This window comes from Dermacentor variabilis, chromosome 11 (assembly GCF_050947875.1).
Source record: "Dermacentor variabilis isolate Ectoservices chromosome 11, ASM5094787v1, whole genome shotgun sequence".
NCBI lineage: Eukaryota > Metazoa > Arthropoda > Arachnida > Ixodida > Ixodidae > Dermacentor > Dermacentor variabilis.
Window position 1 is genome coordinate 55,548,141 of NC_134578.1, and position 23,947 is coordinate 55,572,087.

General features: G+C 43.4%; 1 protein-coding gene across 5 annotated transcripts in view; it reads right to left on the bottom strand.

The window, feature by feature from the left end:
• The window catches only part of LOC142564533 (uncharacterized), a 103,704-nt gene that overhangs the window by 49,375 nt on the left and 30,382 nt on the right, over positions 1-23,947 (bottom strand). Inside the window, exons 11-18 of one of the 5 annotated variants that reach the window (XM_075675552.1) lie at positions 20,767-20,859; positions 19,749-19,837; positions 17,629-17,696; positions 14,962-15,058; positions 13,372-13,464; positions 7,918-8,004; positions 7,385-7,471; positions 3,671-3,744 (exon numbers count right to left, since the gene is read on the bottom strand). In XM_075675552.1, the coding sequence (XP_075531667.1) occupies positions 3,693-3,744; positions 7,385-7,471; positions 7,918-8,004; positions 13,372-13,464; positions 14,962-15,058; positions 17,629-17,696; positions 19,749-19,762 (498 nt within the window). In that variant the 5' untranslated portion in view covers positions 19,763-19,837; positions 20,767-20,859 and the 3' untranslated portion in view covers positions 3,671-3,692. Of the gene's footprint in view, positions 1-3,670; positions 3,745-7,384; positions 7,472-7,917; positions 8,005-8,945; positions 9,136-10,170; positions 10,242-13,371; positions 13,465-14,961; positions 15,059-17,628; positions 17,697-19,748; positions 19,838-20,766; positions 20,860-23,947 lie in introns of those variants that run through there. The other 4 variants (XM_075675553.1, XR_012824595.1, XR_012824596.1 and 1 more) reach the window with 4 other exon arrangements.

Here is a 23,947-nt window from a genome sequence, read left to right on the forward strand (position 1 = left end):
TCACAATCTGAACTGCATCTCGCATAATTTCTGCCTAAACGACACCGAGGCGTATGCGAGGTTTATTTTTCAAGATGGACTTTTAAACCACTACACTAATTTCGATTAAATTATTCAGAGTGAGCAACGTTGCTGCTATTAAATATGGCTTATATTTCACTAGTGCAGCGGTGGCGCAGAGGTAGAGCATCCGCCTCGCGTGCAAGAGGACCGTGGTTCGAATCCCGGTGCAGCGCAATTTTCCACCGGATTAAAAAAAATCCGCGTGTTGATAAAATTGCACAAACAGGCCTGGATTGCGGCCTGATCCCGGTGACCAGAACCGGTAACGCAGTCCCTCACCAGAGCAGTATTCGCGACCCTGGTGCAGTACTTGGCTACAACCTCCTATATGAATAAAACAAACCCCAGTCATCAGTCCCCAGCAGCTGCGAAGCAACTGACCACGGCAGCGGTCAGACCTGTGACGCAGGAAAGGGTGCTAAGAATCCCTGGATCCGGACAGGCCACCATTGGAATCTATCCCTGGCAACGTTTAACGCTTGAACGTTATCTAGCGAGGTGAGTCTAGCAGTGCTATTGGAGGAATTAGAGGGCAGTAAATGGGATTAATAGGGCTCAGTGAAGTTACGAGGACAAATGAAGCATATACAGAGCTAAAAAGCGGGCACGTCTTATGCTACCGGGAATTAGCGGAGAGACGAGAGGATTCCTGATTAATAAGAATATAGCTGGTAACATACAAGAATTCTGTAGCATTAACAAGAGGGTGGCAGGTCTTATTGTGAAAATAAGAGGTACAAATTGAAAGCCGTACAGGTGTACGCCCCCACAACCAGTCATGATAACCAGGCAGTCGAAAGCTTCTATGAAGACGTAGAATCAGCAATGGGTAAAGTCAAAACGAAATACACTGTACTGAGGGGCGACTTCAATGCCAAGGTAGGCAAAAAGCAGGCTGGAGAAAAGGCAGGGGGGGAATATGGCATAGGCACTAGAAATAACAGGGGAGAGTTCTTAGTAGACTTTTAAGAACAGAATACTATCCCTTCTTCCGCAAGCGGGATAGCCGAAAGTGGACGTGGAGGAGCCCGAATAACGAGACTAGAAAAGAAATTGACCTTATACTCTACGCTAACCCTAGCATCATACAAGATGTAGACGTGCTCGGCAAGGTGCGCTGCAGTGACCATAGGATGGTAAAAACTCGAATTATCCTAAACTTGAGGAGGGAACGGAAGAAACTGGTACATAAGAAGCCAATCTATGAGTTAGCGGTAAGAGGGAAACTAGAGGAATTACGGATCAAGCTACAGAACAGGCATTCGGCATTAACGCAGGAAGAGGATCTTAGTGTTGAAGCAATGATCGACAATCTTATGGGTATCATTAAGGAGCGTGCAATGGAAGTCGGTGGTAACTCCGTTAGACACAATACCAGTAAGCTATGGCAGGAGAGGAAAGATCTGATCAAGAAAGGCCAATGTATGAAAGCCTCTAACCGTACAGCTAGAATAGAACTGACAGAACTTTCGAAGTTAGTAAGCGTAAGACGGCTGACATAAGGAACTATAATAAGGATAAAATTGAATATGCTCTCAGAAACGGAAGAAGCCTAAAAGCACTGAAGAAGAAACTAGGAATAGGCAAGAATCAAATGTGTGCGTTAAGAGACAAAGCAAGCAAGATCATTAATATGGATGAGATAGTTCAAGTGGCTTAGGAGTTCTATAGTGATTTATACAGTACCAGTAGCACCCACGACGATAATGTAAGTGAGAATAGTCTAGAGGAATTTGAAATCCCACGAGTAACCCAGGAAGAAGTAAAGAACACCTTGGGAGCTATGCAAAGAGGGAAGGCAGCTGGGGAGGATCAGGTAACAGCAGATTTGTTGAAAGATGGTGGGCAGATTGTTCTAGAAAAACTGGCCAACCTGCATACGCAATGCCTCATGACCTCGATAGTATGGGAATCTTGGAAGAACGCTAAAATAATCCTTATCCATAAGAAAGGGGTCGCCAAAGACTGGAAAAATTATATACCGATCACATTACTGTCCGTCGCCTACAAAGTATTTAGTAAGGTAATCACAAATAGAATCAGGAACATCTTAGACTTCTGTCAACGAAAGAACCAGGCAGGATTCCGTAAAGGCTACTCAACAATAGAAGATATTTACACTATGAAACAGGTGATAGAGAAATGTGCGGAATATAACCAACATTTATATATATCTTTCATCGATTACGAGAAAGCGTTTGATTCAGTCGAAACCTCAGCAGTCATGGAGGCATGACGGAATCAGGGTGTAGACGAGCCGTATGTAAAAATACAGAAAGATATCTATAGCGGCTCCACAGCCACCGTAGTCCTCCACAAAGGTGCCAGGCAGGGAGATACGATCTCTCCAATGCTATTCACTGCGTGTTCACAGGAGGTATTCAGAGACCTGGATTGGGAAGAATTGGGGATAAGAGTTAAGGGGGAATACCTTAGTAACTTGCTATTCGCTGATATTGCCTTGCTTAGTAACTCAGGGGACCAACTACAATGGATGCTCACTGACCTGGAGAGGCAAAGCAGAAGAGTGGGTCTAAAAATTAATCTGCAGAAAACTAAAGTAATGCTTAACAGTCTCGGAAGAGAACAGCAATTTACAATAGGCAGCGAGGCACTGCAAGTCGTAAGGGAATACATCTACTTAGGGCAGGTAGTGACGGCGGATCCGAATCATGAGACGGAAATAATCAGAAGAATAAGAATGGGCTGGGGTGCGTTTGGCAGGCATTCTCAGATCATGAACAGCAGGTTGCCATTATCCCTCAAGAGAAAAGTGTATAACAGCTGTGTCTTACTAGCACTCGCGTACGGGGCAGAAACCTGGTGGCTTACGAAAAGGGTTGTACATAAATTGAGGACGACGCAACGAGCTATGGAAAGAAGAATGATAGGTATAACGTTAAGGGATAAGAAAAGAGCAGGTTGGGTGAGGGAACAAACGCGAGGTAATGACATCTTAGTTGAAATCAAGAAAAAGAAATGGGCATGGGTAGGACATGTAATGAGGAGGGACGATAACCGATGGTCATTAAGGGTTACGGATTGGATTCCAAGGGAAGGGAAGCGTAGCAGGGGGTGGCAGAAAGTTAGGTGGGCGGATAAGATTAAGAAGTTTGCAGGGACGACATGGCCAGAAAAAGTAAGTGACCGGGGTTGGTGGAGAAGTATGAGAGAGTTCTTTGCCCTGCAGTGGGCGTAACCAGACTGATGATGACGAGAATGATGATGATGATGATCAAGGCTTAAATAGATGAAGTTTAGTTCGGTACAGCAACCGTTAACTACAATTTGAAACGTTTCCTGGCTTGAAAGGAAATGTGCACTAACACTTGAAGGCAAATAAATCGGACCCTATCTGCACTATTCGGCGAATAGATGCAATATGGTTGAGAGCCTATACTAAATGTGTGCTTACAGGAGCCTATAAAATCGACTGCAACCTTATTTCATTGATATCTCGTCACCGTTGCCAAAAGAAAATGCGTTGTCACACGTCTCATATATATGGCGAGCTAAATGGTGCTCGGCTGCTTGTTCTACAGAACAGGTCCAAATTATTGCAATAACTGCTAGGAAACTGGCTGTAGTTGCGTGTAGTGGTCCATACCTTCTGCTACTTCAAAGAAACGTCACATTGTAGACTCAGGTTGCTGGTTCCAGGAAGAACACCTCTTTATAACCCTGGGAAAAAAGTTACACCAACAGATTAGCATACGCTCCGAAAAGCCAATTCATTGCCATCAATCATGAATTACGATGGATTGCAAATGGTCATCGAATAATTGCGAGTGGCTAAAATGATCAAATGCGTTATTTCTGTAGTGCTCAAATTTAGTCATGATTATATTTTTCTTCGAAGGCGGACTGAATCACTCGTCCTAAGCACACGCACCTCGTTATAAAGCGACCGGATATAAAATAATCCAATTCAAATGACAACGCGATTTCATGTAATATTTTCGCAGAGGCGTGAATTCAAAACTTCATAATACAATTATTTTGTTCTGTCAGTGAATACAGCGAAAATCATTCGACGTGGCAGCTCAAAACTTCTGCATAGAATACGCCGTTATAGAATACTGGTCTGTCTGACCACGACGTGTAACAGTGCTTTAACCGTGGTATTCGGCAGTCATCACCCTATCGCTATCATTCTTCTCTCACTGCGTCATAGGTTGGCGTGGCCTCGAGATTGCATAGACATCAGTGCAGTCTCAAAGGACATGAGCTTGCCAAGCCAAGTTACTACGGCGAGTTCGCAGCCTTCCTCGTTCACACAGCGAAACCAAGGCCCACGTGAAAACGCAGGGTCAACTATGTAGTCGGCGCTGTTTGAATACGATGGACTGCGCGACGGAGCGTTCTCCCTACTCTTTTTGACCACGTCGCCCATTTCGGCAGTTTCACGGCACGAGCCACTTGGAGAGCAAAAGCGAACTGCCATATTGTCAGAACAGAAGGCCGTCACGTCAAGTGCCGCAATGGTTCTTGTTAGACGCGCCTTAGGTTCTTTTGCTTTTGCTTAAGAATGAGGCTTGGCGAAAGAACACAATCAGTGGATAGCATACGCCACTGGGAACATCTCAGCCAAATTCGCGTGTGCTCCTGAACCGGTACACACGTATGAGATAAGAGCAGCCGGATCTTATCGACAGTTTTGTATGAGAAGGATGAAATTTAATGACTAGGTAAAGGCGTAGGCATGTTAATTAGGCGAGGCAGGAAGAGGCAAAGGTAAAAGAAGATATCTGAGGGGCATTTATGGGCTACCGTCATAAAGAATATAGATGTCGCTTGGAATAGCTTGCCCATGGACAGGTAGTGATAGCAGGAATAAAAATAAATTGGCAAAAATAAAGTATATTTACTGACGTTATTATGTGATGTTTATCAGTGCAGGAAAATCGAGCCAGGAGGTATTAGTAGGATATATGTATACAGAAATGGGGAATGTAGACGTATATACTGATTGCAACAGCTCTAGCGCTGGATCTGTGCGATTAAGAGAACCTTATGGCAGTTAATAGGGAAAAAGAGTATCATCGACAGGTAAAGTTGCAATGCGGAATGATGCAGCCTTGTGTCGCCTACGCCAGAAATAAAAGAACTGGTAGGTGTCATTCAGCAGTAAATAAGAAAAATAGGACAAAAAGATTGTTGGAGTGGAAAGAAGCTACGCAGGCTGTGGAACAAGGAAATAAGTTTTAGAAGATCATAAGCAGGCGTCTAGAGATCATAGAGAAGGCAAAAGCGGGCATAACATGGAGGGGTGCTCTTTAGATGGAACAATGACCAAAAACGGAAAGGCTAGTGAGTGACCTTGTGCAAAAAAGAAAACGCTTAAAATGTACAATGAACGCAGGGTGCATTACGTTCGCAAAACAACACAAAGGCGCACTAAAAATATCCTGGAACCACCTAAAAGCACTCGGAACTCCAACTAAGTAGTCCTGAAGGCCCTAAGGGATGACGGCAGCAGCATCTTCGAGGGAGACGGCACACGGCGGTACATCGCAGTCGTTATACCTATGTCTCCATTACTGTTCGCGCTATAAACGCATAGAAAGATGTATGCAAAACAGTAATTAAGATTTCATTTATCCTACATCCTTACTGGCCACGCGACTAACAGAATGTCCCTGGGCTCATATACGGATGACATAGCTCCACCACCATACACACCATACAGTGCCAAACATTTACAGGGACATGCAAATACATGTGGCTACGTGGTGACAAATATAAGCTTTAAATTTAGCGCAAAGAAATCGGGTGTAGTGCTTGACCCATTGTGAAGCAATAGAAATGCAGCATTAATGAAACATTGCACTTTCGGCCAACAATATGTATGAGGCGGTGTGTGAAATCGGGAAAAAAATAGTGGGGCTTGCGCTAACGTTCACAAACGTCATTCTTTGCTTAGTACCACCTATCGTGTTAGGGTCGACACATAATAAAGAAATGCGAAGGCATCCACTTAGCGAGACCCGTAGACAACGGACAGCTTCCAGAAGCGCTTGTATTAAAATGTGGATGAAGCATTACCCGGCAGCGGAAGAGGTTGATAGGACGCGATTCATTACAGGTGTAGGTAACGCTACAAGGTAGATATAGAAGTTTTCAGAAAGAAAAGTTGAGGTGATCTAAGACCAGTGCTAGACGTAAAAAAGCATGCATAGCATGTCTGATTAGCTCAAGCAGCACAGACGAATATTTCTAACGGCCCCGTTTCAAAGTTAATGTCATTGAATCATCGTGATAAGCAGCATAATTGTAAAGGGGAGGAGAGTTGGGTTGCAAAAGTTAGGAGAACGAAGAGCCGCCGACCATTCAGAGTGCGTCGACCAAGCCTCGAACATGCGTTTCGATGAAGCCGTAAGGCATTCCAGCCTATGCCTCGTGGTAGAAAGCAGATAAAAAAAAGTCCGACGCGAGGATCCTTTCAGGAGTGTCAAACTTTAAAATGCAAAATCAACTGTGTGCAAGTGGGCATAGCTGCGGTACAAATAAGATGCGAAATGCGTGAATACAACGCGATAAAGATACAGGATTTACGTAATTATGCGAACGACCATAAACGTTGTCTTCGCCTTTAGTGTCGACGCTTGACGTTCGTGGTACCTATGGATCACGTTTTCGCGTCAGCGCGCGACACTCGTTCCCATGCCATTTTTTCAGCTTCACAATTCTCAAAGCCTTCATGAAGTCGGCACGATTTCCTGAAGGATTCAAGTTATTGCTATCACAATAATGGCTTCTACTGTTTGCTACATGCATAATTGGAGATCTAACGCTTCGACAATGAGTTGGATCCTACATAGTTCCAGCACGAGTAATGAAAATCACAGTGCAAAATAGTAGAGAGGTACACGTTTGAAGCCATTCAAGTGGGCCTTAACGAAAGCTTTGGCAGGAAAGGGTACATTCATAAAAGGGAAAATACATCATGCACACAGGGTTCAACGATAACCATTTACAAGAGGCCTTGGCTTTGGTTTAAAAACAAGCTTATTCATACACACGTAGAGCGATATGACAATGCACAATCTTGGTGACAATATAATATAATGTAAAAACCACATTTCATCACGTAGCGACAAAGAAATAAAAAGCATATCAAAACAGTTGTAACTTCTTGTTGCCATATATCTCCGAGACCAAACGAATGAATTGCCTCCTCCAGGAACTGGTATGCCTATCGGTGCTCCAATTTTTTGGACAGCGTTGACTTACCCCATCGAGCATCCACACTTACTCAATGATTGCATATAAGAGCATCGCAGTTCGCAAGCTTGCCACAAAACAAAAGATATCAACGAACCTCCGAGAACTTCTAGTGCCCGAACTGGTTTCCATCTTCATGGCAGCGTAGCTTTCCCTGCACGTTGTAGAGCCACCCACAAGGATCCTGTGGAGATAAAAGAACTATGTTCCCTTGCTCATAATACAGTTGCGCTAGCCGACATTTTTCGAGTAGTTGCCTGCACATTCCCAGAGATTTCGGAGCTACGGCAGCCATAATGCATGTCTTGCTACAGACGAACTTTATCATAACAGCGTCAAATTCGACGCAAAATACATCTTCGATAGATGTGAAATTTCTGAGCACATAATTACACGCTGACTTTGTCAAGAAACACCTCAAGTTACTTTGATATTCAATGATGTGTTAAATGCATCATGGTTGTATAGAAGCTTGTTCCATAAATAAGCGCATCATATACCAAACAAAGGCCTCGGGCAACATCCACACATTTTAACTTTTGGTAGGCCTTCCTCAACCATTATCCAGTGTGAGCATTATCCAGCATCGCAGTTCGCAAGCTTGCCACAAAACAAAAGATATCAACGAACCTCCGAGAACTTCTAGTGCCCAAACTGGTTTCCATCTTCATGGCAGCGTAGCTTTCCCTGCACGTTGTAGAGCCACCCACAAGGATCCTGTGGAGATAAAAGAACTATGTTCCCTTGCACATAATACAGTTGCGCTAGCCGACATTTTTCGAGTAGTTGCCTGCACATTCCCAGAGATTTCGGAGCTACGGCAACCATAATGCATGTCTTGCTACAGACGAACTTTATCATAACAGCGTCAAATTCGACGCAAAATACATCTTCGATAGATGTGAAATTTCTTAGCACATAATTACACGCTGACTTTGTCAAGAAACACCTTAAGTTACTTTGATATTCAATGATGTGTTAAATGCATCATATACCAAACAAAGGCCTCGGGCAACATCCACACATTTTAACTTTTGGTAGGCCTTCCTCACCCATTATCCAGTGTGAGCAGTGTGGGTAAGGGCCTCAACACATTCCCACGCTGCCCGGAATTAACGCAGGAAGGGCGAGATGGCAGAACCGCCCTCAAGAATATCAGAACATGAACATGAACGCTTGCCCTGAATGCCGCTTGACTATCACGGGCCATAGAAAAAACGTTTGCACGAGCACGATGCAATAATGGGCGTCCCTGCTGATAACTCGGCACTTGATATGCAAGAACTGAAGCTGAGCCAGAACCTTCCGCTTATCACAGAATGACGAAATAGAGCATCACCTAGGCGCATACAATGATTAGCAGCGTCAGCACCTTAAGAGGGACCTAGAATGCCTGACCGGTATGATGCGAGATAGGCAGTCAGGTACAGCAAGCCCACAGTACTAAAGTAATGTTGGGAGGCTAGTGTTCATCATAAAGGCATTAATAATACTCGTCGCGCAAGAAACAAGTGAAAAATTGGAAACTTTTGGGGTTGAGGGTTCATTTGAGCACCCTCAGCAACAGCTTCTCTGCGATGCATTGTGTGGTGCATAATGCACAGGTTTTTGAAAATGCAAAACCCAAAACTAAAATGTGGCATGGAAGTACTGCACACCTGTTCTATTAGGAATGATAATCCGAGGCATAACAGACACCGTGGAGCCCACGGAAGCTGCAACGTCATGGGGTGGACTCATGATGACGATGGAAACTTCCTGGCTGTCGTGGTTATGACTTTTTTGTCCTGGTCCTTGTGCTACACGTTGTCTAGTGACCTATCCAGACCCCGAGGAGAGATCACATCGCTGTGTTGAAATGGGGTAGTTACAACATTTTCTCACAATCTTTACTGCATCTCGCATAATTTCTCCCTAAACGATACCGAGGCATATGCGAGGTTTTTGTTTTACAAGATGGACTTTTAAACCACTACACTCATTTTGATTAAGTTATTCAGGGTGACTAACGTTACTGCTATTAAATATGGCTCATATTTCACTACTCTAGTGCAAACAAAAACCGACAATCGTCATTTTGCGTAGCTTGAGATTTCGCACAATTCATTTCACCAAGAATAACAGGCTCATTCGACTATGATATTTATATACCTATGACTATACCTTATGGACTGCAAGGTAAAGCGGCCTCCTATATTATCATTTTTGATGTTTACCTTTTATTATAACATTTTCCGACTTTATATTTTGTGGACTGGCTTAACTCTTTGTTTTAGCCAGACTATCCCGAAACAAATATGACAGGCGTCACGACGACTCTAACGCCACGCCTAGTTTCGTTTACTTTTCGTAATTGCGCAGTACACAGCGAAGTTGTAAATATTGTGTAATCCCCGCGTGCTGTCAATACATGGGCTTCTACGGGAGGGAAACGGACAGCCCAGTGTTTGTCCACTAGTCCTTCATAAGTCATTCAGCTAGTTAGGAAGCATACTCAATCGCAAAATACAAACAAAAAGTGTTTCGCTTCGTGCACTCCTTTGGACGGCGCCCCGGTCAACGCATATCGTCACTCGCGTCGAGGCTCGTTTAACGGCCACCTGCGTCTAAACGGCGCTCCATCGCAGCTCTGCGTCTTTATAGTCGCGTTTGATCTTTTTATTACGCATAAATGACATATACATAATTAAATCTACAGTTACACACTAACAAAACTCAATATCAACATAATTTATACCGCCACAGCAGCTCCGCTGGTCAACCATCCTCACAGGGTATAATGGCTCCTCAGCACATGACCGTTTGCATCCCGTAGGTCATCCACAGTTTTATCCTTCAATACAACTGCAATGAAGTATATGGTCTCACAGACTGATAACTCACCACAAATGTCAATGCGGAGAACCTTGTCGCCGACTTTTTTCTGCACGTTGTCGAGTGGCTCAACCATCACCCTAGGGAAATAAATCCCAATGCACATGTCATTGAGGCTCGCCTAACATAACGCCGAAAAGTCACCACTTATCCTTGCACGGTATGGCCAAGCGAATATACTCGGTATTTTCCACTGTGCATAACGTGGTATATACATTATATATGTGACTGCTGCAGTGCATGCATTGTACTGATGTGCTACCACTGCGCTAGAATTGAGGTGTAATGAAATAGCCCCTCGATTTATATATTATATAACTTACATGCATGCATACATAGATCCAATAGAGAAGGAACAGCTATGTTAATCCCGACCAATAAAGCAAACAGAACATGAAGCCAAGAAAAGCATCAGGGAAATGAAAGTGCACGAAACGAAAACTTGGGGCGCCGGTGGGGACCGAACTCGTGTACATATAAGGGCGACCGCGAGGTTTGTTAACCATATATATGTATATACCTGATGTGATTTTATATAGTGATACAGGAATATTGAGTGTTTCAGTAATGCATCTTAGACACGTAACGAGGGCTTAGCAATATTCAGTTAGCCCCTATGTAACTCAAGCTTTTTTTCTCTATGATCACCAGCCACAATACAGCGAACAGCAGAGACTGAGAATCAACATATTCGCTCGGGAAGTTAAAGAAACCTCCTTAAAGCAAGGATCCCACCCCACCTTTTTGGAACTTTCTTGCAAACAGAATTTATTTTTCGTGAGAAATGCAGGGACAACCTATTGTTTGAGTGTTTGAATCGCTCTTAAATGAAATTGTAATGCAATGAAAATGCAATATGATGAAATCGAAAGGATATCTTTATATCTATACGGATGATAAGGAGACATGTATTATTGGTGAAGAAGATTAACTGATTTACTGTGCAAATCTCATGATTAACTTATTTTGTGCGTCGTACAGATTCGTAGGAATTGTGCATATCTGCATAGTGGTGTAGAGTTCAATAGAGAGAACTGAAAGACGCCCACCCGAAACGCGTCATGTACGGATCGTACACTGCAGCGGGGCTCCTCACACTTCGCTTAGTGCACACTGCGCCATCTAGCGGCGCGCGTGCAAAACTCCTCTCCTTGTGTATGGCCTCCGAGATTACACCGATGGCGCGCCAGTGTGGGTTAACGCCTAAAATTAATCCCTCGTTGCCAAGACCGTGATTGTGGCCGAGCGGATAAGTAATTAGCTACAAAGGTTGTACGTAGCACATTCACTTTATGCAAATACACTTTCTACCAGCGCTGGTTCTCTGAGGACCATGTGCGAGTTTTTCAGTAATGCCGCTCAACACGTAAAAAAGGTTTAGCAATTCTCGTTCAGCCCCAACTTCGCTACCAGCCAGCACCGAAGTTGTTAAAAGTCTTTCTGTTTATTAGAAAGACCACGGAAGTTAAGAGGCTAGAAACAGGGTACACACCGAAAAGTTAGCTAAGAATGCTAATTGTATCAATGATATTGCCGCATTTGTAGCATTGCTGAACAAACTGAAATCCATTAACGTTATGAAAAATTCGAGAAAGTGGGAAAGCGTGCTAACGCACACTCATATTGCAGCTCTGATTACCGGCGTGCTTCATAGGTGCATTGAACAGGGATGCATCTGTGTGCCAAATTATTAACGCTTTCTGTACATGTGTATTGGGTACTTCCCGTATAGTTACACTGACGAATCAGCCTCTTTCTACATTTCTTATTTCTGCATACTCTCAAAACAAATAACTGACTCCACGAGTTATACCGGTGACCCCTATTGAATTGCGGTACCACGTACACAATGCACGTACTACATCTTCCTTTTGTCATGAGGATCCCAAAGCACCATCTCCCCATTTGTAGCAGCATCACAAGATCTTGACAAAGTCTGATCATGCTGCCACATTATCGTTGCAACCAATGATTTTAGCGTGTTCGAGTACGTTTTAGTACTCTATTGATACTAAAACAATGGTACAAAGAAAGGATGAAGACGACACTGGACCAGCGCGTAACTTCTTTCTATTATAGCAACTTATTTCATTGCAATCATTCAACATGCCCAACCAATTAGCCCCAACTTTCGATCGTTCTGGGCTCATCATTCCCAATCCTGCTATAAAGATGAAACAAATAGCTGGTGCAGTTCAACTCCCTCCACATGCATGGTCCAAGACTGTAGAGTACTGTATAATGCATCTTGGTGTCGTTGCAAATCTCGATGTTTCCTCTTTTCCGCTTAAGCAAGAACACAAACAGTCAGGGGCCAGTTTTACAACGTTTGATCAGCCCTTTTATGGTAACTATTGCACTTATAATGCCGGCACAGTGCTTGTCTACTTCGAAAGTGTGTTCCAAATCCCCACAAAGCCTCATATGCTTGCTACGGAGAGAAAGAGGAGACAATTACTGCTGGGATCAGATGTGCCGGTGACCAGATTGTGACGAGTCAAACAAGTCGTCAACAATTCGTTTTAAGTCGGCAGTAAAGTGACAGCAAAGGAAACCGTTACTCTTTTGGGTTATTTCACTATTGACAATGTCTTAGTTGGCGTAGTATAGTCAGCTTTCTTGCAGTACAGTAGAGGGTTCACACTACAGTGAAATGGCGTTTTTTTTTACATTTGTGAACTTACGGTATGTACGCAGCGTATTCACTTCTAGAATTTTGAACACCATTACACAATGCTTCGAGCCCAAAAATAAATATATACGCACAATACGAAATCTATACAATGAATATATAATGAACTATAATGAATATGTAATGAACTATATTTACTGAATTACCGATGATTTCTCATTTGGCCATGTCTCGCGCTACGTTGACGCTCAACAGCAAGTACTAATTCAGCATATCAAAAGTCCTCAAACTCGTCGGCTATCCGACAAAAGGCCTAAATAACACAAGTGCCTGGCTCTCAGTCACGCTCGCTGTGTACTGCTGCTCTCACGCCACCGCACTCTACCCCAAGCCACCGACTCTCGTGACGCAAACAGCGCAGTGCACATCGAAGTAGGCGGAAGGATGGTGCTTCTGCACCCGCTGTGCCGTCTGACCACAATCGCAAAACTGCCCATCCGCTCTGAGTCGGGATGTCTCCCCACAGATGAAGGACCTCGCGATTTGCCAGTTCCCCACAAAAGGTCGAAGCAACCAACCTTTCCGAGAACGTCGACGTTGCACCGGAGTCGCCGTCACCGTCGTTACAGCGTAGCAACGCATGCACGTTGTCAAGCGACCACACAAAGGTCCTGTGGAGATAAATTCAATAGATATCAAACGCGCCGATGAGCTCGAAAGAAACGTCGGACACTGAAAAATGGCTCACTTGCTCATAACACGGTACCCACGATAACTTACGCCTCTCGAGCTGTCACTTGCGGATCACTTTTTCGGGTTTTCCAAAGCTTGCGCCTACTACAACGCCTACAACTACAGCCTAACCTCAGTGTTAACATCGCGTGCGACATAAAATACCTTGAATATAGCGTATCCCGTTTCATACAGCACGAGCAACGTGACAACCTGAGGCGGCTTGCCCGAACATTCTATAACGAAAACAACGCATTCAAGAACGCGTTCTGGTGCGGACTAGGAGCTGTCTATGGAACATTCAGGAAAGAGTATGCCTCGCCCGTGTACACACATTTTCATGCGCATCTACAAGCTGGTGATATATTCGGCTGTATTATGGCATGACTGCTTAGAGCTCGTTGCGCAGGATTCGGGTCCTTGTTCTGTATTCTTCACCTTGTTGGCCGAGTACGTAAGTAAGGCCATTGATATTAGTCTGTAAAACAACGCACGTGCAAATTTTGCATAACATTTTGTTAAATGCAAAATGGACTCCAAGACCAATATGTTGTAAATGCTTATGCTTATCAGAAAGATTATTCTCGAGCTCCACAACCTGTATAAATTGCTACCAATCCTTGGCCCTTCTCGTGAAATGCGTATGTTATAGAAACGAAGATGTTTCAGTTAGTGGAAGGACTTAAGAAGTCGGCGCTTATTCTGTAAACGTTAAGTGAATACATAGAATGCAAGAGTTAATGTGCGCAGAAGAATAGACAGGTCAGAATCAGTTATCAAAGTACAACATAATTCATCACTCCACTGACTCGGTTCTTATACGTTTCCTAAATGTTTCAGACAAAACAAATATATACTTTATATAACACTATAAGATAGGATGGAAATAACTAATTATGCCGGCAAACGACGGTTTAACGCGTTGTGACGCTGGCCAAGCGTCGACCCGGAGTTATACCCTACTCTGCACTACCCCAGTTGGGCCCGTTTGTAGTGGGTCATGAGGCTTGTGCTTTTTGAGCGCACCCCGGGCCTAACTTCTCATGCAAGAATTAGTTTTGTAGAAGCTGCGCGCCCATCTTAACTATTTCAGAGACGCTGCTACGGAAAGGCCGCATATGGACCATTAGGGGAAACACTATTGGTCCATAAAATGGGATGCCGCAAATTTGATTGAAATCACTGCATTGTATATCATATTGACCGCTATGACGAGGACAGGGGAAAAGAAAAAACGACTACATGGCCAGTCGCCAACAAGGCTTAACTTGAGTTCTTCTGAAGCACTGCATTGTAGTTGCGCAAATAAGACAGCATTTCCTCTTATCGCATAATTAGTAAGAAGTCCACCTGGGACACTTCAGCTTATTCTATAGGATGGCCCAAAACCATTTGCAAAGAATGTCTTGAACACAGCTGCACGCAAGGGCCCGCACCGGTTCGCTGTTTTAGCGGCAGGGCCTTCATGAACGTCAAATGGTGGACTCAAGCATCCCGTTGTAGCATGGGCTCTAGCGGCTGGTTGATGACGACCTGGGTAAAAAGTTGAACCAACCGGTCAACACAAGCGTGCCCACGCTTACCTACTGCCCATCAATTAAATGGCGATAGAATATGAATTAAACATTGTCTAAACATCCTGAAAATTGTGCTGTGACATTTAATATGGGCATCGTGCGCTCCTGTTTCCAAGCGGGAAACGTGGCGCCATCCAGGGCAAGCCGATGCGAAAAGTGGTTAGCCTTGAACGACACTTTTCTGTGCTGTCGTGGCTAGGAATGTCGCAAGGAACGCACAAAACCCGCCTTATTCTGCCAAAGGTATAAAATTTATTTATTGTGGGGATATGCATGGGAAATTTTATTGGCAATATGCAGCCATATTTTATTGAAATAAATTGCCGAGCGTTGTGAACTGCCCAACACTTCATTCATTTGTAGAAAACAGACCTCACATTTACCGAGATTGAATAGTTTACATTCCCGACTAAATAAGTTTTTTTCTCTCGTTTCTTTGTTTGTTTTGATTAATTTTTTATGCTTTGTACTGTTTTCATACTCACTGATGTACCCAACTTGTGCTTGGGACAGGAAAGAGTCTGTAGTATCAAAATAAAATATACGACTGGATAAGACCTGCTCGGCTGACGAATTTCCATTGATAGACGATTGTCATGTAAGCGCCTCTAGAAATTTATATGTTCCAATAATGAAGCCAATTGTACTGTCCAAACATTTCAGAAACATTTTAGGCTTATTCGCAATAATCATGGGTAGCAACTACGCGTCTGAAGAATTGTACGTGGCGCTTTTCATATTTAGCGCGTCACCTTGCATATTATTAATGCGTAAACGTTCATTGGCGAGTACCCCACGAAAATATGTCCGTCACGCTGAAAGTTTAATAAGACAATAAATCGTTAAAGCATACATGTAATCTCGACAGCGGTTAGCGCTCCACGCCCAACGCCATCGGAGCTGGTATCACGATCTCCGCGCGACATAGTTATACTAGCTTTATGAGCGATAAGGAACAATTGAAACAAAAAAGAATTGGCCAGAGAGAATGCCTATATCACATTTAGGCATACATGGGGGGATGCATAGGGCTTCGTAAAAAGTAAATGGGAAAGTTTTTGGTAGAGATGAGCCAACTTCAAATCTAGGGATGGGCCAACTTGAAATTTGGGGATGTATCTTGAAATTTGGGTATGGGCAAGCTTAATTTAGGGGTTGGTAAACTTAAAACTTGGGGGTATGCTCAGGAATAATAATGACAACTCCTGTAGAGGTTCCCCTCACTTCGTGCTGGGAAGAATCGGTTGCTAACAAGGACGCTACTTGTGCGTTACGCGCGTGTGTCCTGTCAATTAGAACGCATTGTTTTCACCATTATCTCATCGTACTGCTCGCATACGAACACATTTATTGCACGCGATGCATTTTCGCAATAAAACACGAATTTAATTTCACGCAGGAATAGGTTCGTAGACGCACTTACCTTATTTTAATATTCAAAATAATTTAAAAATAGAGCGCGAATGAGCTACAATGTTTAATCGCCCAGATTTACTACTGATGCGTTAAGCAAAGTCTACCCGGCGACAGTGATATAAGACTATGCTAAAGATGCTACCGACTTTCTGTTTTCCTAAAGCCACCTAGCGCTGGCAGAATTTGCACTTTTCATGCCTCTGACAACTAGGCAAGAGGCATCCAACAAAGGAAATATGCACGACTCGCATGCCAGGTGGCGTCCGGTGACAAAAAACGATAACGTCCCCACACCCACGCACGAGGCCCATAGTGGTCTGCCACTGATGAACCTTTTCTAGGCTACATAGAGAACACATTGTTGGCGCAGTAGGTGCATCTCCTGGCCTACAAAGTCATCGAAACTCAAATTTAAGCAGTGTGTCAGCTTAGAAAAGCTGATTTCAACAGTATAATTAGGGTGCATTAATATTTTTTCCTCACTAGCACTTGGGCCAGAGCTTGGACCCGCACCTACCGTAAACACCTACCAACTTCATGCGTTTTGAACGGAACGGTGTAACCTCGCTTTGGGCATAAAACAAAACTTTTTGAGCAGCAATGCCTAAACTGATAATGTTATGAATTGTAAGCAGAGTACGTTGCGTTTGCGCTTCACGATGCTCCACGAGGAACATCGGGCTGTGCGATGGGGGAACGTGAAACGCACCTGGCGGCCTCGGTCCTCCCGAAATTAACATCAAAATTAATTTTACCATCTGAATTCTTTTGTTTTTTTCTGACTGCCGGATTCTCCAAATATTTTTTTTTTCTTATAAGAACAATCGGTCGGCTGCTGTATATGTTCGTATCGGACCATTAGTAGTAGAGTTATTCGCTACCACAATAGCGGTAGATAGAAAAACAGCGGAGCACATAACGAGGTGCGTAGAGGGACGGTGCTTCTGCACACAACGCGCCGTCTAACCACAGCTGCTAAGAGCTACTCCCCAATTTATATACTCAGAGAATACCCCCAGAGTCGTTAAGAATTGCAAACAGAAGGACCTCCCACCAAAAAGTGACCCAAAAAGGGAAAAGGAACCTTTCCAAAAATGTTTGACTACCCACCGGTGGCGTCGGGGCCATCGTTACAACGCCGCCGTTGCTGCACGTTGTAGAGTGACCCAGGAAATAACCTGCGAAAATAGATGTGATCAGCACCCAACGCACACTGTATCGCTAAACACACAACTGCCAGACACTTTAAGGAAACTTCACTTGCTCAGAATATCACCACATTAGCTGTCCAGCTATTCCTGTCGCACTACAGTCAAATGTCAGTGTAACAGGATCACATGCGACACAACATACCTTCAATACAACGCATCTCATTTTATTATAGTTAGGTTCGAGCGTACGCCGCACGAGGAAAGTAAGCTTGTGACTATCAATCCAACTATGTATTCTAAACAACGATAGGGCTAGGTTATTGCACTTTGCTAACGGCTCATACACCCAGCTTGCGCAAACATAGACGAGGATAAAGCAAAAAGAAATTTCTTGCAGCTGAACGTTTACCAGCATGTCTAAGCTTTGTCCTGTTTTGCTCTTTTTAGCGCGCTGTCTAGTGGCCCAGTAAGGGTCCTGCAGAAATCACTAATTCACTAATTGCGCAACAATAAGCCATTAATGCGTCCTATCTGCCATTGGCTTATCTGCCGTAACAAGATTGCTTTGCGTGATTGAGCAGTATTTTGGGTGCAGTGCTGTGCATTCTCTACCACTACCGTATTGGGCATCAACAAGCTCAGTTTGACATTGAAAATCGCGCGTGCATAGCATATACAAGCTTTTTGCACTTATTTGTTTGATACAAAAGTGAATACAAAAGCAATACGTTGTTCAGGCTTACGATTATTCCTAAGGTTATTGAGGGAATCCATCTTCTGCGTTAAGAGTCAAAAATGCTATCAGAGTGAGATGCGTATGTTTAGAGAAATAAAGGGAAGTGAGATGAAGGGAAGAAAAGGGAGGTGAAGCCGTCTGAGCCTGGTTGGCTACCCTGCATTTCACTGAATTGTTAATCGTTCACTTCGTCCTAAGTAATAGTATTTCTGCCGATAAAACCGTCATTTTCTTTCACTAGAGTCAGTGTTGCCTAATGTTTTTTTTTAGACCTTCAAGTTCGGCGTCCAATATTCAAACCACTTGCATTAGTCTAAAAGGCACAAAGCATTCCAAATGTTGCAAATGTAGCGTAGAGGCTAAGCTAGAGCAGAGACACAGGCTGGCACAAACATATGCTTCTTTTGCACATATGCTTTTCAAACTGCGTAGGTTCTCGTTTTTTGTGGTATTCATGTATCATGTCCCTGTATCAGCGCACGGAAGTCTCATTGCCATGACATTTTCTTGCTTCACATTTGTCATCTTGATCAAATGTAACTACCTCGAAGTGGCGCTATTTCCTCAATGGTTTCAGATTATTGTTGAGGCCAGGTGCTCCTGCTTGTTTAAGACAAAGATAAAGATAGCTCCTGCTTGTTTAAGACAAAGATAAAGATATTAGTATCAAACAAACAACAAATCGCCTGAGTTGGTTCGCACTCCGAAGCAAGTCCCGAAAAGCACATTCAGAGAGGTAGACATAAGACATCACTTCAGAGGTAGTGCACCATTAAGGCCGCGATGCCCGGAACGAAAAATTAGGCAGAACACAGGCGATTCTCAACATCAAAGTGCAATAAGATGCATATTATCGAACCTTATAATACGCATTGTTACCACGTATCTCTAACACCAAACAATCACAGTAACTGCAACATAAACACCCCTTTAACCGACCTAAGCTTCGCGACGAATCACAAATATAGTGATGATATTATATGCGCAAGGGCATAAATAAAACGCCTTTCGCACCATACTTTCTCCATCTCCTGCACACAAGCATTTTCCAGGCATTCACTTGTCCTTCTGATACGTACGTACCAGATGAAACAGATTCAATATTCTGCAACTTTCCTATGATTCAGCGCCTTTCGCTACACAGCGCAGTGTCGTGGTGGCCTAAACAAACTACAGTAGCACCAAATTGCCTCCATCAGAACTAAACTATTGCCTGATCGATGTTCCCACTTTTGGTGGCCCTGACTGCATTCTTCGGCATGAGCGTCTACTCTAGCTATAATAATCTGCAACAAAAGGACATCACAGATGGGAAGCCCATCACAAATATTAAAACAACGAACTTGTCCAAGGGCATCCACTGCTCGCTGCTATCTGCAACGGCGTCACAGCGTAGCCGTTCCTGCACGTTGTGAAGCGGCCCAAAATGATTCTGCAAAGAAATTCAATGGACACTCATTAATAACACAGCCACCGGAAGTACACAACATGCTCACAGACCCCTGCAAACATGTTAGGCAGCGTCGTTCAGCAGCGGTTAAAAAAAAGGGAACACTCCTCGCGTAACAAGCACGTGAAAAATGGGACGAATAATTGTCAAAAAAGTAAGCTTTAGCAAGCAAATTTCAAAAAAGCAAGCTGGAGGTTTATTCCGACCATTCGCAAGAAACTTCTGCACGACGGTTTCTATGAGGCAGAACACACCCGAGTTTTCTGAAATCCCAAAACCCGAACTGTAAAGTGAAAATTGCTTGGCTTCCACGGCCACCATGTTGCGCGGTGCAAAGTGACCTGTACAGACACACCGGAGGCATCAAATCGCTAGTCTGAAATAAGCCAGTAACACGTTACTGAACCAGTAACACGCATTCTGCACTCGCGTTCTAGGGGACACAAATTCCTAAGGCAACACGTTTAAAACATCGAATTATTTGTATTTCACGTCTACATTCTTTGACATATTGTGCACGTTATACAGCAAGCACGCACCATTGCCACATGAAGAAAATTTGCCTCTCTATGCAGCAGATAATCCAAACATGGCGCAATGCATTTTTACGAGATACACATACATCATATAACTTGTAAACTCATCTTTGGTGAGAAATTGTGGCTTTCGCCCCGTATACGCTATTCGTATGAAGTATACAAAGTCGAAATGCTGGGCAGGTGTACTTTGCAAACACAGGCAGTACATGCCAGTGTATCTGTATCAGTGTGTGTTTACCCACAGATAGTGTTAATGTACAGACAGTATGTCATGAACTAAAAAAGGACGACATTGCATATTTGTTAACTTCATTGTACTTAAGGCTCGCAGTAAAACCACTGCATAAAAACGGCTTGCAGATGAACATTTACCGGAATGTCCCTAGTGTATGTCCCCAGCTGAAAACATCACCTCGCTGAAGGGTTTCACTTCTCAGTACGTTGTCAGCGGACGCTGCATATAACCTGCAGAAAATATTTTTCTTAATTTTTTTCTGCACAGAGGATGGCAAAGTATAATGGGAACCTTCTTAGTGGACGAATGCATAAGATGAATATAGAAATGCAAGATTTCTGACGCAAATGTCTGCTTTAACCTAATATCCCATTTTATCCTTAAATTTGTATAGTAGACAATTTAAAAATTCGGCTGGTGTACTTTTGCACACACAAACACCCAGCTTATGCAAGCGTGCAGACAAGAAGCACAAACAGTAAAAAGGAGGCAACCATTGGAGACTGCATTGGTGTAAAAGGCACAAAGCGTTCCAAATGTTGCTCAGTTAGTGTCACTGCAGGAAGGAAAGCGTTGCCCAATGTTTTGGAGCAAGCCGTGTCATAGAATATAATGGCACTGGTTTTGGCCCTGTCGTCAACACGCGAAGGGAGCAACTACAGCAAAGTGATCTCAACAACACACACTACAAGCAAATGCACCCTCTACACTTTCCAGTGATATCGAGTGGGTTAGTCCACTGCTGAATGGGGCTTTCATTGAACATGTAAAGTGTACGAATTCTTTCTCCAGTAAGAGTGATGTAATGAGAGTTGCATTTATTTTTGTTAGTTATCTGCTACACCGGGATATCTAACAGAGTAAAACAACTTCTGAGTAGGCATTAGCCAGCTTAGCTCATAGGAAAAATTCATTATTCGATCTCAGAATTCTCGTTAGCAGCAGCATGGTCAAAAACGTCGTTGGCCATATTCAGTACCACAATCGTGCAGCTGGTGCGAGCAATAAAACACTTAATTTTTTTGGGGGGGGGGGCGAATAACACCACACTAAAATGTTTTTATTCAGTATTTTTTTATTTAGTTCATGTGTGTTCGTACACATACATGAACTTTGTGTGCCTTCGACGGATCGCGATTGCCATAGTCTGCAACTGACAGTCTAACGTGTAGGATCGCATGTTATCTGATGACATTTGATTTATCGGATGTCAGTACATACAAATCTATATATATCTTCCTTTCTGACAGGTGTATTAAATTACCATAGTTTTATACTTCTCCATTTCTGCCAAAAAACTAACGTTATCAGAATACAGTATCATTGAAATAAATATTAAAAGCTGTGAGTTCATGTGACTAAATTAGCGTGTACACGAGAGAAAGGTAGTGCGCTTTTCCTGTAGAGTAGAGGCTCAGCTAGAGCAGAGAGACACGCTGGCACAAGCCTAATTTCTATCTCATACCTGCAGCCATACTAAAACCGGAAAGGCCAATAATTAAATGCTAAACCGCACAATTTAATCATCCAATCTCCAATCATCCAATCATCCAGTGACCACGCTCAAGTGGCGTGGTCACTGGCTCGTACGCCCGTTGTTAGGAGCCCAAGCAGCGGTCCTGCGCAAATGCATTCTTTCTAACTATATTACGCCGATGACCTGGCAGTACACAACAATGTGCGAGCTGCTAATACGAAGTCGACTTGTGCAGCCGTTTTACGGAACCGTTCATTTTCTTTCAGCTCAGTCAACATTTTGCGACGGACACAACAATTCACAACCAATGCATCAAGTCTTCATATATAGCGAGACAGTTGCGCCACACATCGCTCCGTTTGCAACGTGCCTCACTAATAATTTCTAGTAGATGCATACAACCTACTGATCTTTTTACCCTTTTTATTAGGTCATGCTTATAGGCAAGCAATGTTTTACAGTAAATGGTTTGATGTAGCTGATCCAAGTTCCTGCAACCTGAAGGCTATCTGGCAAAGCACCAAACCGGCAGCACTGCCAAGTTGGCGGCTATACCTGCACTTTACCGACGTCTTCCAGTCCTGGTTTTTTTCAGCATGCTCTCCTAATTGAAGGTTTATATGGATATACAAATAGCGGAGCATATTATTCGCAATACATGGAGGGATGAGGCTTCTACTCATGCTGTGTCCTCTAACCACAGACCCAAAAAACTTCTGCACATACCTGAGTGCTGGTTAAGATACACTAATTGAACGCTTACAGCGAACTCCTGGCACAACAACAACAAAAATCTGACTTCTTAATCTCCTACTTTAACGCACATAATTAAAAGGCATCAGCACTGTCTTCTAGAAATAGGCAGCTGAACACGCCTTGTTGGGGCACTACTGTTTCAGCCAATGTTTGGCTCTAACATCAATTTTGTTATCCTGTGCATACTGTGCATACTTGTGCACAGTTTTCTTGTGCATACTGTTTTCTGCTACTTCCTAGACAAAGATTAGAGAAAGTTGCTAATTTTTAATTGAGCGTAGGAGCTACCTGTTTTGTGTGACGGATGTCAGCAAGTGGCCTTACGGCATCCTCCCTCTCATTCCCCTCGCCAAACAACACGAAACAGGCCCAAAGCTGGAAAGGGAGTAATCGAGATTGTATTGAAACTGACTGGACAACATAGGCATGAACGCCTGAATTAAACTGTACTTTCATGTGCAGTTGTAGTGCAGTGACACATTGCATTCATTGCATTCATTGCATTCAACCCATCTCAGGTATCGTTTTGCCAATTGGCATTTTCATGCTTTTTAGATATGCTTAATTTCTGTATCTTAAGTTCCTGTATCAGCGCACGGAATTCTCATTGTCATGCCATTTTCCTGCTTCACATTTGTAATCTTGATCAAATGTGACCTCCTTAAGGTGGCCGTACTTGCTCAATGGTTTCAGATTATTAAAAAGACAAGTTGCTCCTGCTTGTTTACGACAAATATGAAGATATGAGTATCAGACAACAAACCAGCTGGGTCAGTTCGTGCTCCGAGACAAGTCTCGAAAAGCACATTTAGAGAGGAAGACATAAGAAATCATTCGGGAAGGTAGACCACCGTTGAGGCCACTGCAGCGTAAAGGCCACGATGTCAGCAACAAAAAATGGGACAGCGCACAGGCGTTTTGCAACAACGCAGTGCACTAGTGAGATGCAGATTCTCAAAATTTTTCTTACGGAATAGTTGCCACGTATCTCACACCAAACATGCACTGTAACTGCAACATAAATACCTGTTTAACCAACCTAAGCTTCAAGTGAAAGTATGCCGCAGACGAATTGCATGATTCAG